The sequence below is a fragment of the Sphaerodactylus townsendi genome, linkage group LG08 (assembly GCF_021028975.2).
Source record: "Sphaerodactylus townsendi isolate TG3544 linkage group LG08, MPM_Stown_v2.3, whole genome shotgun sequence".
In the NCBI taxonomy this organism is placed as follows: domain Eukaryota; kingdom Metazoa; phylum Chordata; class Lepidosauria; order Squamata; family Sphaerodactylidae; genus Sphaerodactylus; species Sphaerodactylus townsendi.
In genome coordinates, this window is record NC_059432.1 from 107804746 (window position 1) to 107816995 (window position 12250).

At 49.8% G+C, this 12250-nt stretch overlaps 1 protein-coding gene and 2 non-coding genes across 3 annotated transcripts in view; all 3 read right to left on the reverse strand.

The window, feature by feature from the left end:
- The window catches only part of EIF4G1 (eukaryotic translation initiation factor 4 gamma 1), a 119140-nt gene that overhangs the window by 23950 nt on the left and 82940 nt on the right, over nt 1-12250 (reverse strand). The window contains 6 exon segments of the mRNA XM_048506946.1: nt 552-698; nt 2497-2694; nt 5784-5960; nt 6260-6379; nt 8056-8189; nt 10465-10639. Of these exon segments, the coding sequence (XP_048362903.1) occupies nt 552-698; nt 2497-2694; nt 5784-5960; nt 6260-6379; nt 8056-8189; nt 10465-10639 (951 nt within the window).
- Nucleotides 6129-6205, reverse strand: LOC125438672. The gene has a single exon (XR_007245376.1). It is a non-coding gene; the product is annotated as a small nucleolar RNA SNORD66 (small nucleolar RNA).
- On the reverse strand, nt 10338-10414 carry LOC125438673. The gene has a single exon (XR_007245377.1). It is a non-coding gene; the product is annotated as a small nucleolar RNA SNORD66 (small nucleolar RNA).

The window sequence follows — 12250 nt, forward strand, 5'->3', positions numbered from 1 at the left end:
GCAAAGTGGAGGTCAGAATCATGTTTGTTTGTTTTTAAATGCAACTTTGAGCTAACCTCCTCAAACTGTGAATTACTGAGAAGGGGTCACACTGTGAATTACTGAGAAGGGGGAATTACTGAGAAGGGGTCACACTGGTGCAGCCCGCTCCGTTTAAAAAAGACCTCTGGTGACCAGCTAGACCAGTGGTGGCGAACCTTTGGCACTCCAGATGTTATGGACTACAATTCCCATCAGCCCCTGCCAGCATGGCCATAACATCTGGAGTGCCAAAGGTTCGCCACCACGAAGCTAGACCCTTGTGCAGGAAGGACAGTGACATGCAGATGTAACTTCCCTTGCAACAGGAAATTATGTCAGCTCGTTGCTGGGGATGCATTAGCATTTGGGCAAAACTCTATGGTTTATCCACAGGAAGTTATGTCGGTGGATCAGAATGTTAAAGCATCACCCTTGTCCTCTTCTCCTACTGCTCAGCTGAGTGGTGGCAGAAAGGTCTGCTAGGGAAACCCCCATCCCCAATAGGAACCTAGAGGCTAGATCAAACTCACCACAGCTGTGTCGTCCATCTCCTTCTGCTTCTTTTCAAAAATCTCGTCGTCATCTTTGTCCTTCTCAAACTCTTTCTGGCACCGGTTCAGAAGAACCTTGCGGAAGTTGACCATCACGGTCGGTTTGTCGGTAGTCGGGACTTTGAGCTGCAGAGGGAGACAACTCACAATTACAGAGGGAACCTCAGGTAACTACCGCTCCCGGAACCACGTGCCCGGCTTGTCGAGAACGTCTCTCCGACTTGAGCAATCCCCACCTGTGCATCTGTCTACGGTCTGTCTCAGAAAAAGATGTTAGCGGGGTTGTATATTCCTTCACCACAGAGGCCTTACGCGTATTTTTGAGACGGCATCACCCCATATGTCCCTACACGGCCTCTCCATTCGGCTGAGGCCAATCTACTGGTGGTCCCTAGCCCCTCAATGATGCGGCTGGCCTCCACGCGGGCCAGGGCCTTTACAGCTCTGGCCCCGGCCTGGTGGAACACTCTTCCTCCAGGGCCAGGGCCCGTGCCCCGCGGGATCTTAGCGAAGTTCCCGCGATGGCTCCGTGCAAGATCGGAGTTGTTCCGCCGGGCCTTTGGAGGGACCAGCCGCTGAAGGGGCCCCCCCCCCCCCCCGCTTTGGCCCTTTACATCTGAGCCCTTGTCATCTAATGGGACTCGCCGCCCCTCCCTCTTAGGGAGGATTTAAAAATGCGGTTTTGTGGGACGCCTCTGATTATTATTATTTTTACTGCTGTTTTTAAAGGTTTTAGAAATGATATTTATTAGTGTATTGAGATTTTATGCTGTACACCGCCCCGAGCGCCTCGGGGATGGGGCGGTATAAAAATCTAACTAATAAACAAACCAACAAACATGCTGGGTCTCCTTTGTTACAAAATGCTCCGCGTGGGTCCTAGTGCCTACCTAACCCAGCTCCTCTACATCCATTTGAAAGAAAAATACTATTACTCGACGCATGGAATAAACAACCTTCTGACCTTTCAGAGAGTGTTATAGGAGAAGAACAGAGAGATGGTTATAGGACAGTGGTGGCGAACCTTTGGCTCTCCAGATGTTATGGACTACAATTCCCATCAGCCCCTGCCAGCATGGCCACCTGCCAGCATGGCCAATTGGCCATGCTGGGAGGGGCTGATGGGAATTGTAGTCCATAACATCTGGGGGGCCAAAGGTTCGCCACCATGGTTATAGGAGAAGAACAGCCATTTTCACATAGGCCTGTGGTCTAGAAGTGAATGTGTTGCTTTGAAACAAAGAGACTCTTAGTTTCCATGTGTTGGTTGGTTCCTGGCCCCTCAATGATGCGGCTGGCCTCCACTAGGGCCAGGGCCTTTTCAGCCTTGGCCCCTGCCTGGTGGAACACTCTTCCTCCAGCTGTCCGGGCCCTGCGGGATCGTGGTGAATTCCGCAGGGCCTGTAAGACTGAGTTGTTCCACCGGGCTTTTGGAGTGCCAAGCCGCTGATCGAGGTGCCCCTTCTATTCTATTCCTCCGGTTTCGGAGTCCCGCTGTCATCTAGGGGACCCACTTTTTGTTCTGTTCCCCCCTCCTTGGGAGGGTTTAATTGGGGTTATTGCTAACGCCATTTTTACTGAATTTACCGCTCTGTTTTAAATTTTAATTTTAATTTAATGGGGTTTTTGTTTGTATATATTGTATGTAGAATCTGTGTTGTGCACCGCCCAGAGCCCTCTGGGGGTTGGGCGGTATAAAAATCCCATAAATAAATAAAAATAAATTAAATAAATAAATAGGAACGCTCTCCCTACAGGAGAAGTAAAAATGACTCTGCTTTAGCACAGTTTAACAGCAGTTTTATAGCCTGTGAGCCCAAGATGTTTTTATAATCTCCTTTCAAGGTCCTCTGAATCACCACCCCTGTCCCCAAAGACAGCGGGGGGGGGGGGGCATCTGGGGCTCAGAACACGGAGCACTCACCCCCATAAGGCAACGGCACATGTTGGCATAGGCAACGGAGAAGTTTGGCTCGGAGATGGCCTTCTCGAAGATGAGGTCGATGACGCCCTTGAGGCGTTCCTCGGTGTCAATGGACAGCTCTGTAACCTGCTTCATCAACTGCTGGAACATCTGGGGCGTCAGCTTGTTCAGGATGCTGCGCACGCGGCGGAACAGGTCCTGGGGCGGGGGTTGGAGAAGACACACAGACACCATCAGCCAAAGGACTTTAGCAAAGGACTCTCCGCTTCCCAACAACAGAGAGTGAAAACCAGACTCTCGTGCAAGCCGGCAAGAATGGGGTGCCTCCAAACAACCCAAAGAGAGGTGTCACCGCAATAGTCCAAGGCAGGGTCTGGAATTGTTACCACGAGCTTGGTGAGTCAAGGGAATCACTGCAAGTCAGAGAAAGGACTTTTTTTAAAAATCCCTAAATGAGAATCACATATTTGTAGCCTTAAAGCAGAGACTTATTAGATCTAGAATACCTAAAGGAGCAGCAGTGGTGTAGGAGGTTAAGAGCTCGTGTATCTAATCTGGAGGAACCGGGTTTGATTCCCAGCTCTGCCACCTGAGCTGTGGAGGTTTATCTGGGGAATTCAGATTAGCCTGTACACTCCCACATACGCCAGCTGGGTGACCTTGGGCTAGTCACAGCTTTTCGGAGCTCTCTCAGCCCCACCTACCTCACAGGGTGTTTGTTGTGAGGGGGGAAGGGCAAGGAGATTGTCAGCCCCTTTGAGTCTCCTGCAGGAGAGAAAGGGGGGATATAAATCCAAACTCTTCTTCTTCTTCTCTTAATGTTATTCCCTGCCCAACCACCTACTTGCTCACCTGAAATACCAAAATTGTCTACTCCCTACGGAAGAATGGCTCAGTATCTCCGCAACTTAAATATGCCTTCACACCATAGAGCTTTTATGCTTGATCGAGTTAATGCCCTTCTTCAAAGGAACTAACTGGCTGATTCCAGGAGGTTCCGTTTCAGGAGAGGACAAGTTTATGCTCTACAATTCCCTTGACACAGGTTCTAGTGGGTTTTCTGGGCTGTGTGGCCGTGGTCTGGTGGATCTTGTTCCTAACATTTCGCCTGCATCTGTGGCTGGCATCTTCAGAGGTGTATCACAGAGGGAAGTCTGTTACACACTGTGTCCCTTGACACAATTCAACATATTATCTTGCCAGTTGCATGAAATGCCACATAACAATTTTATCCTTTGCTTAATCTGCTCTAAAGACTTTAGGAATAAGGATGGAATTGTCCAAATTTTACTGAACGATCATATTCAAGAAACTACTGTCACAGTGACTAAATTTCTTGCAGAAATCGTGCAAGTCAGAAAGTGGATTGCGAAATATTACGTAATTATTTTGCTCTTTGCGCACACCTCTAAGGTAATTTGATTTTACTCAGACCTTTGCCTATTATGTACAATCTAAATGCCAATAAAGGAAAGTAAATAAGTAAGTCTGAGAAAGTTCAATCCAGAGCTCCACAGGTGGAGGTGTTATGGGATTTGGGTTGGAACATGCGGTTCCGCTAACACTTTTTTGAGAGGAGGGCTCTTAGTGCAGATGGGAGAGTTTGGATTTATACCCTGCCTTTCTCACAACAGTTCATAAAATACCTAAAATACTTGGTTCCTGCTGGACATCAGGTTAGCAGCGTGAGTTATTTCTCCTCCAAGGTCATAGTATTATCCCTGGCATTTAGGCTCATTAAGACATTTTTACTCTCTTAATTGCCTTTCTCTCCTGTAAGGAGACTCAAAGGGGCTTACAATCTCCTTTCCCTTCCCCTCCCCACGACAGACACCTTGTGAAGTAGGTGGGACTCAAAGAGTTTTGAAAGAACCGTGACTGGTCCAAGGTCACTCAGCAGGAATGCAGGAGTGGGGAAACACATCTGGTTCACTAGATCAGACTCTGCCACTCATGTGGAAGAGGGGGGAATCAAACCCAGTTCTCCAGATCAGAGTCCACCTGCTCTTAACCACTACGCCACTCCTCCTTAGCAGGGCTGTCCTCTCATGCAGGTACCTCCAAATAGGTTCTTCTCAAATCTTTGAAGCCTCCAAAGGGTAGGAGGAAGGATCTCTGCGGGGTGGAGGGGGGGGGGGACGCACTAGGAGGAATGATAACCTCCATGCAAAACATATTCCGACCCAGCAGTTTAGAAGAGGGAGAAGGGAGGGAGTGGAGTTTTACTTCCAGCAAGTAAGGGCAGGCACCCTCCTTCTCCTTTCCTGAGGCAAGCACCCAGATGGGGAAAGCAGGGCTCTGGAACGTCAGCATTAAGATGTTCATCAGCTGCACCCCTGTGCTATCAGCAGTCTTCTACCATGACAGCACTTGGAGCAACGTTCTCTCAGAAGCAAAATACCAAACTTGGAGTTCTCTCAGAACTACCTAAGTTCCACCTACCTCACAGCATGTCTGTGTGGGGAAAGGAGGGGAAAAGGAAGAGGAGGAGTTTGGATTTATATCCACCTTTTCTCTTCTGTAAGGAGACTCAAAGGGGCTTACAAACTCCTTCCCCCCCCCCCCCGAACAAACACCCTGTGAGGTGGGTGGGGCTAAGAGAGCTCTGAAGAACTGTGACTAGCCTGGGGCCGGAGCGACCCCACCCCCTTGGCCAGACCTGGGCATTATACGGCCTGCGGGCCACATCCGGCCTGCCGGATGACCCTGACTGGCCCCCCTGACCTGCTGGGGAGCGAGGCGCCTTTGAAAGCCCCACAGAAGCCGGTTGCCTTGGCTGCCGGCTTCTGCGGGGCTTTCAAAAACGCCTCGCCCCCCTGCCTTTTGGCCCAGTCCTCCACAATATTTTCTGTTTCTTATTCGGCCCCATGGAAAAAATAATTGCCCACCCCTGCCCTTGGCACTACGTCACTGGACTAGCCCAAGGTCACCCAGCAGGAATGGGAGTGTACAAGCTAATCTGGCTCACCAGACAAGCCTCCACAGCTCCAAATGGCAGAGTGGGGAATCAAACCTGGTTCTCCAGATGAGACTGCACCTGCTCTTAACCTCTACACCATGCTGGAGTTTGTAAGGTGCTTTAAGACTTCTTATGGTTGAGAAAAGCAGGTATAAGTCCAAACGCTTCCCTCCAAATGTGCCCACGGGATGATAAAGTGTTGGGAAACTGTTTTAACTGAGGATGAAGGGAGAGGCAAAGGGCTAGCAACGTTTGCTCAAGTGGCATCCCTAGCAACACCCCCAGCTGGGCATGACCAAACCGGGAAACCCACGGGGGCCCTTTCTACCTGCGTTTTTATGTTTTCAGGATCCTCGGCTTCCGTGGCCCGCTTGCTGGTGGGCTTCCAAGCCTTCTCAGCCTTGTTGAGCTTGACGTCCTCGTTCCGGGACACGGTGGCAATAATCTTCCGTGGCTCCTTCATGCGCAAGTTCTGCTGGGAACGGCGCTGCCCTGGCCCTGGCGGCTGCGTGGACCAAGAGGGAAGGAGAGGAGTGGTTGTTGATGTTTCCTGGTTCCGTGTTACCAGGTGCAAATGCCAGGATGAGGGCCACAAGCCCTCGGCTAGTGGCCTGCCTCCCCCCATATCACCCAGCCCCAACCGTTAAAGAAGCCCGCGAGAGGCGGGGGCCTCCTGCTCAGATCCTCAGTTCCATCACGGGACATCAGTGGCCCAGACACGACGGCACTAACAAAGAGTTCATCACGCAGGAGACTTCTGGCGGGAAATTGCCCCTCCCAGCCGGCAGGCTTTGCGTTACGTACCGGGCCGCGGTTGGGCTGAGCCGGTCGGCCTAGATTGGCGAAGGAGGGCGTGAAGTCTGGTCCACAGTTCATGTTGCTCAGGCGCACGGTGTCCAGGGGGCGCAGGGGCATTTTGTTCACCTAAGTGCAAAGGGAACCAAGAACAGATATATGGGATTTGAGCGACCAGAACGGAGCTGCCCTTCTCGCAGGGGCAGTATGGGGGAACAGGCCTATTCCCAGGAGTATCCAATTCCTCCTGGAGGGGCTTCTCTCTCTCTCTCTCTATCTCTGATAATTACTGCCACCATCTGACCTTAGTATCCTGTTTCCCCGGAAATAAGATAAGGTCTTATATTAATTTTTGCTCCAAAAGATGCATTACGGCTTATTTTCAGAGGATGTCTTATTTTTTACGCCCTCTTATGTGACCAGGTCAGCTGTGCCGGGGAATCTGTAACTAGGGCTTATTTTTGGAGCTGGGCTTAGATTTCAAGCATCCTCCAAAAATCCCAAAACATCATGCTAGGGCAGTGGTGGCGAACCTTTGGCACTCCAGATGTTATGGACTACAATTTTCATCAACCCCTGCCAGCATGGCCAATTGGCCATGATGGCAGGGGCTGATGGGAATTGTAGTCCATAACATCTGGAGTGCCAAAGGTTCACCACCACGGTGCTAGGGCTTATTTCCGGGGAAACAGGGTAGGAATTTCCCACTGGGGAAAATCAGCCCCCCCCCCCCCCCCAGCTTCCTTTCCAACTCCAAGGCTTTGCCTCTATGTCTCCCACTTCGCCCCTCTTGGGCACCACGGGGACGATTTACCATCTGGTGTGCCCCTGGAGGAATAGCTGCGTGCCCACTGCCAGTCTTCACGACTCCTAGCACCCGCTCTTTAAAACAGGGTGTGCACTCATCCCTTGGATCTAACCGTGAGTATTTAAAAGGTCATAAGTATACCCTGTTTCCCCGAATATAAGACATCCCCGAAAAATAAGACATAGTAGAGGTTTTGCTGAAGTGCGAAATATAAGGCATCCCCCGAAAGTAAGACGTAGCAAAGTTTTTGTTTGGAAGCACACCCGACGAACAGAACACAGAAAAATAAGACATCCCCTGAAAATAAGACATAGCGCATCTTTGGGAGCAAAAATTTATATAAGACACTGTCTTATATTCGGGGAAACACAGTAGAGAGGTTTCTGACTTGACCCCTGAAAGACTAGTTAGGTGCTAGGCAACCGTCTCTGCAGACAGTCTTCCACAGTGTGGGAACAACTGCAATTTAGGAAATCTACAGCTTGCTCACTCTCTGGAGACTAACCAGTCTGCAAGCTCCTTTCTCGGCCTTTTGGGCACACATCAATCCCCATACAGTGGGACCCATGCTCCCTCACACAGGAGTGAAACGCACTGCCTGACGGCACCTCAGTGGCTGGAGCCATTCCTGACAACCAGCCATGTTCACACATTACAACGAACACACATACAATCGACGCACACTTGATTGTTTTTTACATTTGCATCAAGCGATTCACACATTATCTTTGACACATGCCGCTGAATCAAAACCCAGCACTTATCCCAGGCCTGGTGCCTGGTTGCATTTGTAATGTGAACGTGCGTCGGCTCTAGCTTACAAACAGGCGTGCACACATCTACTAAGTTTGTACAAGCATTCACGGTAACGTGAGAACAGGGCGAACACACGGACATGCACACAGGCACAGTTTACAGACTACGGCTCGTGCTTGAGCCACGGCGTTCCAGAAAGGAAGGAAGACACATATTTTCAGGGCAGAAGTGGATTACTGACCTTCTCCAGAACCACGTCGCTGATATGGGGCAAGCCCTCGGGTTTCTGCATGCTCGCAAAGATGTACTGGAAGCCCAGTAGGAACTCTCGGTCGTAACTTTTCTTCTCCTCCGGGTTTAGGGGCTTCCATTGCTCTGCGAACAGGGGGAAGACGGAGATCACCAAACTGAAGGCACGGCCCTTTTCGCCACAGTGTCGGGCTGGGTTCCCGCCAATTTTATACCTGGACCTGCTGTTATCTATTCATGTGAATGGGCCTTTCTTTTCTAATCGCTGCGCTTCGTAACTAGCGAATCAGGCTTCCTCGCTCCAGCCCCCACTCGAGCCCTGGAGCGAAGCCTATCGCAGGTCCTTGAGATACTTGAGTCCCATTACAAAAGCTGTTCTCACTTCGTTCTTCTGTTGTTCTGTAAAACTATGGGATGTTGGCGGGGGGGGCTGGGTGAGCGGGAAAAGTTGAGATAAATGTGGCTGCAGAAACCAGGCTCTTTTAAGCTCTGTTTTTCTGCAGCAAGGACCTGGCACAGTTCAAGAGAGCTCTTGGAATCTTTCTAGAGCACAGGTGTCAAACTCAAGACCCTCCAGATGTTATGGACTACAGTTCCCATTATCTGGGATCATGCTGGCAGGGGATGAGGGGAACTGTAGTCCATAACATCTGGAGGGCCGTGAGTTTGACAGCTATGTTCTAGTCTCAATTTATCAGAACCTTATACACATTTCACATAAGAGAGGGTAAGCTAGGAGAAGAGTGGAAGCCGGTTTTGCCAGCCCGCCCGTCTATGCCCGTAAGCGTCATCTCCTCCTGGATACAAATGGTCCTTGCCTTAACAGCTATTACAAGCTATTAACAACCACCTCACCTTCCCTAAATCAGATCTGACCCACGCAGCTAGATATCTCCTGTGTTCGATGTCCCGTGCAACTGAGTCTATGACACCTTCCCCTACACAACCGCTACAAACCAACTATGCTGATTTAGCGCTCTACAATGAGATACGCTGACAAAAACTGCTTCACTATGGTTGTGGATTTTCCGGGCTGTGTGGCCGGGTTCTGATAGATCTTGTTCCTAAAGTTTCGCCTGCATGTGCTGCTGGCATCTTCAGAGGTGTATCACAGAGAGAAGTCTGTTACACACTGTGTTCTTCCCTCTGTGATACACCTCTGAAGATGCCAGCCACAGATGCAGGCGAAACGTTCGGAACAAGATCTACCAGACCATGACCACACAGCCCGGAAAACCCACCACAACCAGTTGAATCCGGCCGTGAAAGCCTTTGACAATGCTTCACTGTGATTGTGGGGGCCACTGCTTCTCCATGACACTCACAAAGGGACTGAGGGGCAAAGTCGGCCTGTCTGGGAACAACTCTTGATTTCAGAGACAGACGTTGACTCCCAAAAAAAGCCGATTACTGATCGAAAGGTTCACAAACACCACAACTGCTACAATCAGGCTGTTACCTTAAATAGTGTTACAAAAAGGGCTTTAGTATTATACTAAATACCACTGTCCCCTTTAAGTCTCCAACAGTGTACATCATACACGTCATACAATGTACAGCAGACAATGTATAATGTATTGTAATCTCTGCCGATTTGTGCAATTCCCTTCGGCAGTTTAATAAATATGTGTTGGCTCCTGAATGAATCCAACGTTTGCTGTTTACAAGCTATCCAATATGCAATATGCATATAATGTGCAACTTATCCCTGAAATCTGCCTCCATCCCTGAAGACTGGAAGATGGCCAATGTCACACCAATCTTTAAGAAAGGGTCTAGGGGGGACCCAGGAAATTACAGGCCAGTCAGTTTGACATCTGTTCCTGGTAAATTAGTAGAATCTATCATTACAGATAAAATTATTAAACATGTAGAAAAGCAAGACCTGCTGAGGAAGAATCAGCATGGCTTTTGCAGAGGCAAGTCGTGTCTTACAAACTTACTAGAGTTCTTTGAGGGTGTAAACAGGCATGTGGATAAGGGGGAACCAGTGGACATTGTCTACTTGAAGTTCCAAAAGGCTTTTGACAAAGTTTGTCACCAGAGACTGTTGAGAAACCTCAGCAATGAAGGAATAAGAACCAGCCCCCAGTTCCTCCACATTAGAGTACACCTGCTCTTAACCACTACGCCACTGCTGTTCCTGCACAGCAGTCTGGCTATGAAGGCTACAGAATCTGAGGTTTTTTATTGAAGAGTGGGGGAGAATCCGTGCCAAGCGGCTGCAGAGCTCACAACAACAGCACAGAGGAGAAATTAACAAGACAGACAAGCCATCTCAGCTCCTCAGCTCCATCACAGCGGGTCAGTGGCCCAGACACGATGGCTCAAAGCGGATGTCATCACAGAAGGCTCTGAAGGGAAGCCACGGAGGCATCGGTTTCTCCCAGGGCTGGCTCACCTTCTTTGTAGCGGTACTTCTGGTCCGCCTGCTTGACCTTCTCAGGGTCCAACTTGTCCTCCTTCTCTTCCCACGTCTCGTCGGTTTCCTCCTGGGGACGGGCTGGGGGAGGCTCCTCGGGCTCTGGGGCTGGCACCGGGGGCTGGTTCTCTGCCTCAGAGCTGGTTTCATCGGCCTGGGGAGGCAAGCAGAGAGCACATCAAGAAAGCATCCCTCTGGGAGATACCTTCAGATCCCTAAACAACAGAGACGATGCCGTTGTGGTTGTGGATCTCCTGAAACCATGTCCCATATTCTCCTGGAAGGTCATCTTCATAGCAGCCCGCGTATGATTTTGATTTATCCTTTGCTGCTTCCCAGGCTTCATTATTCTAAATTCCAGACCACTCGGTTTTTGTTGAGGGACTGCAGTCCATCGATTACCTTGGCAGTGGCTAAGTTTTTTGGAAAACACTTTAAATACCAATATTTAAATGTCTAAATGTAAATAATCTGCAATCTTTTATGCCAGTGATGGCAAACCTTTTCAAGGCCGAGTGCCCAAACTGCAACCCAAAACCCACTCATTTATCGCAAAGGGCCAACACGGCCATTTAACCTGAATACTGAGGTTTTAGTTTAGAAAAAACGGTGGGCTCGAGAGGCGTGCATTACTCGGGAGTAAGCTTGGCGGTAGTCAATGACTTTGCTTTGAAGCAACCGTGCAACTCTTCCAAAGGGTGAATCACGACCCTAGGAGGGTTTACTCAAGCAATTGCCAGCAACTGAGCTTACTCCCAGGTAAAGGATTGTGCTTTAGTTCTTTGCATGAAGATCAATGGGGTTTAACAGCGCTTAACAGGGTTACCTACACTGCTTCCCCAAAACTAGGTCTTAGGTTTAATGCTAATAATCAAGCCCAGCAGCCCAGGCCAACCTAGATGTGTGGGGGGGGGGGGGGCAAACTCTGTTTGCGCGTGCCAACAGAGAGGGCTCTGAGTGCCACCTCTGGCACCCGTGCCATAGGTTCGCCATAACTGTTTTCTGCCTTTAAAGGTGAAACTGAACTGAAAGAAAGCATCCAGCGCCCGCTTCAACGGCGAGGAACATCGCGTCTGAACTCCGAGGGCTCTCTCCCAATCGGAAGCACACAACATTCTTCCCTCCTTTTGGCCCTAAGATGCCACCTACCCATCAGCCCTCGAGCCGCATCCAGAAGTCCAACTGTCGGGGAACTGGGGATGTTTAGTCAGGAGAAGCGAAGGTTAAGGGGGGACACGATAGCCATGTTTAAATACCTGAAGGGATGCCATGCCGTAGAGGGAGCAAGCTTGTTTTCTGCTGCTCCAGAGACTAGGACCTTAGAGGAATGGGATTCAAGGTGAATGCTGCCACAGGAGGGGGTCATGGCCACTAACCTGGATAGCTTTAAAAGGGGCTTGGACAGATTTATGGAGGAGAAGTCGATCTATGGCTACCAATCTTGATCCTCCTTGATCTGAGACTGCAAATGCCTTAGCAGACCAGGTGCTCAGGTGGAGCAGCAGCAGAAGGCCATTGCTTTCACATCCTGCATGTGAGCTCCCCAAGGCACCTGGTGGGCCACTGCGAGTAGCAGGGTGCTGGACTAGATTGCTCTGATCCAGCAGGCTCTTTCTTCTGTTCTTAAGGAAAAGAGATTCCACCAAAGCATCTTTTAACAAGCTATTAGCCTCCATATAAATAAGTATAGGTAGGTCATCTACAGCACAGGTGTCAAACTCGTGGCCCTCCAGATGTTATGGACTACAGTTCCCATCATCCCCTG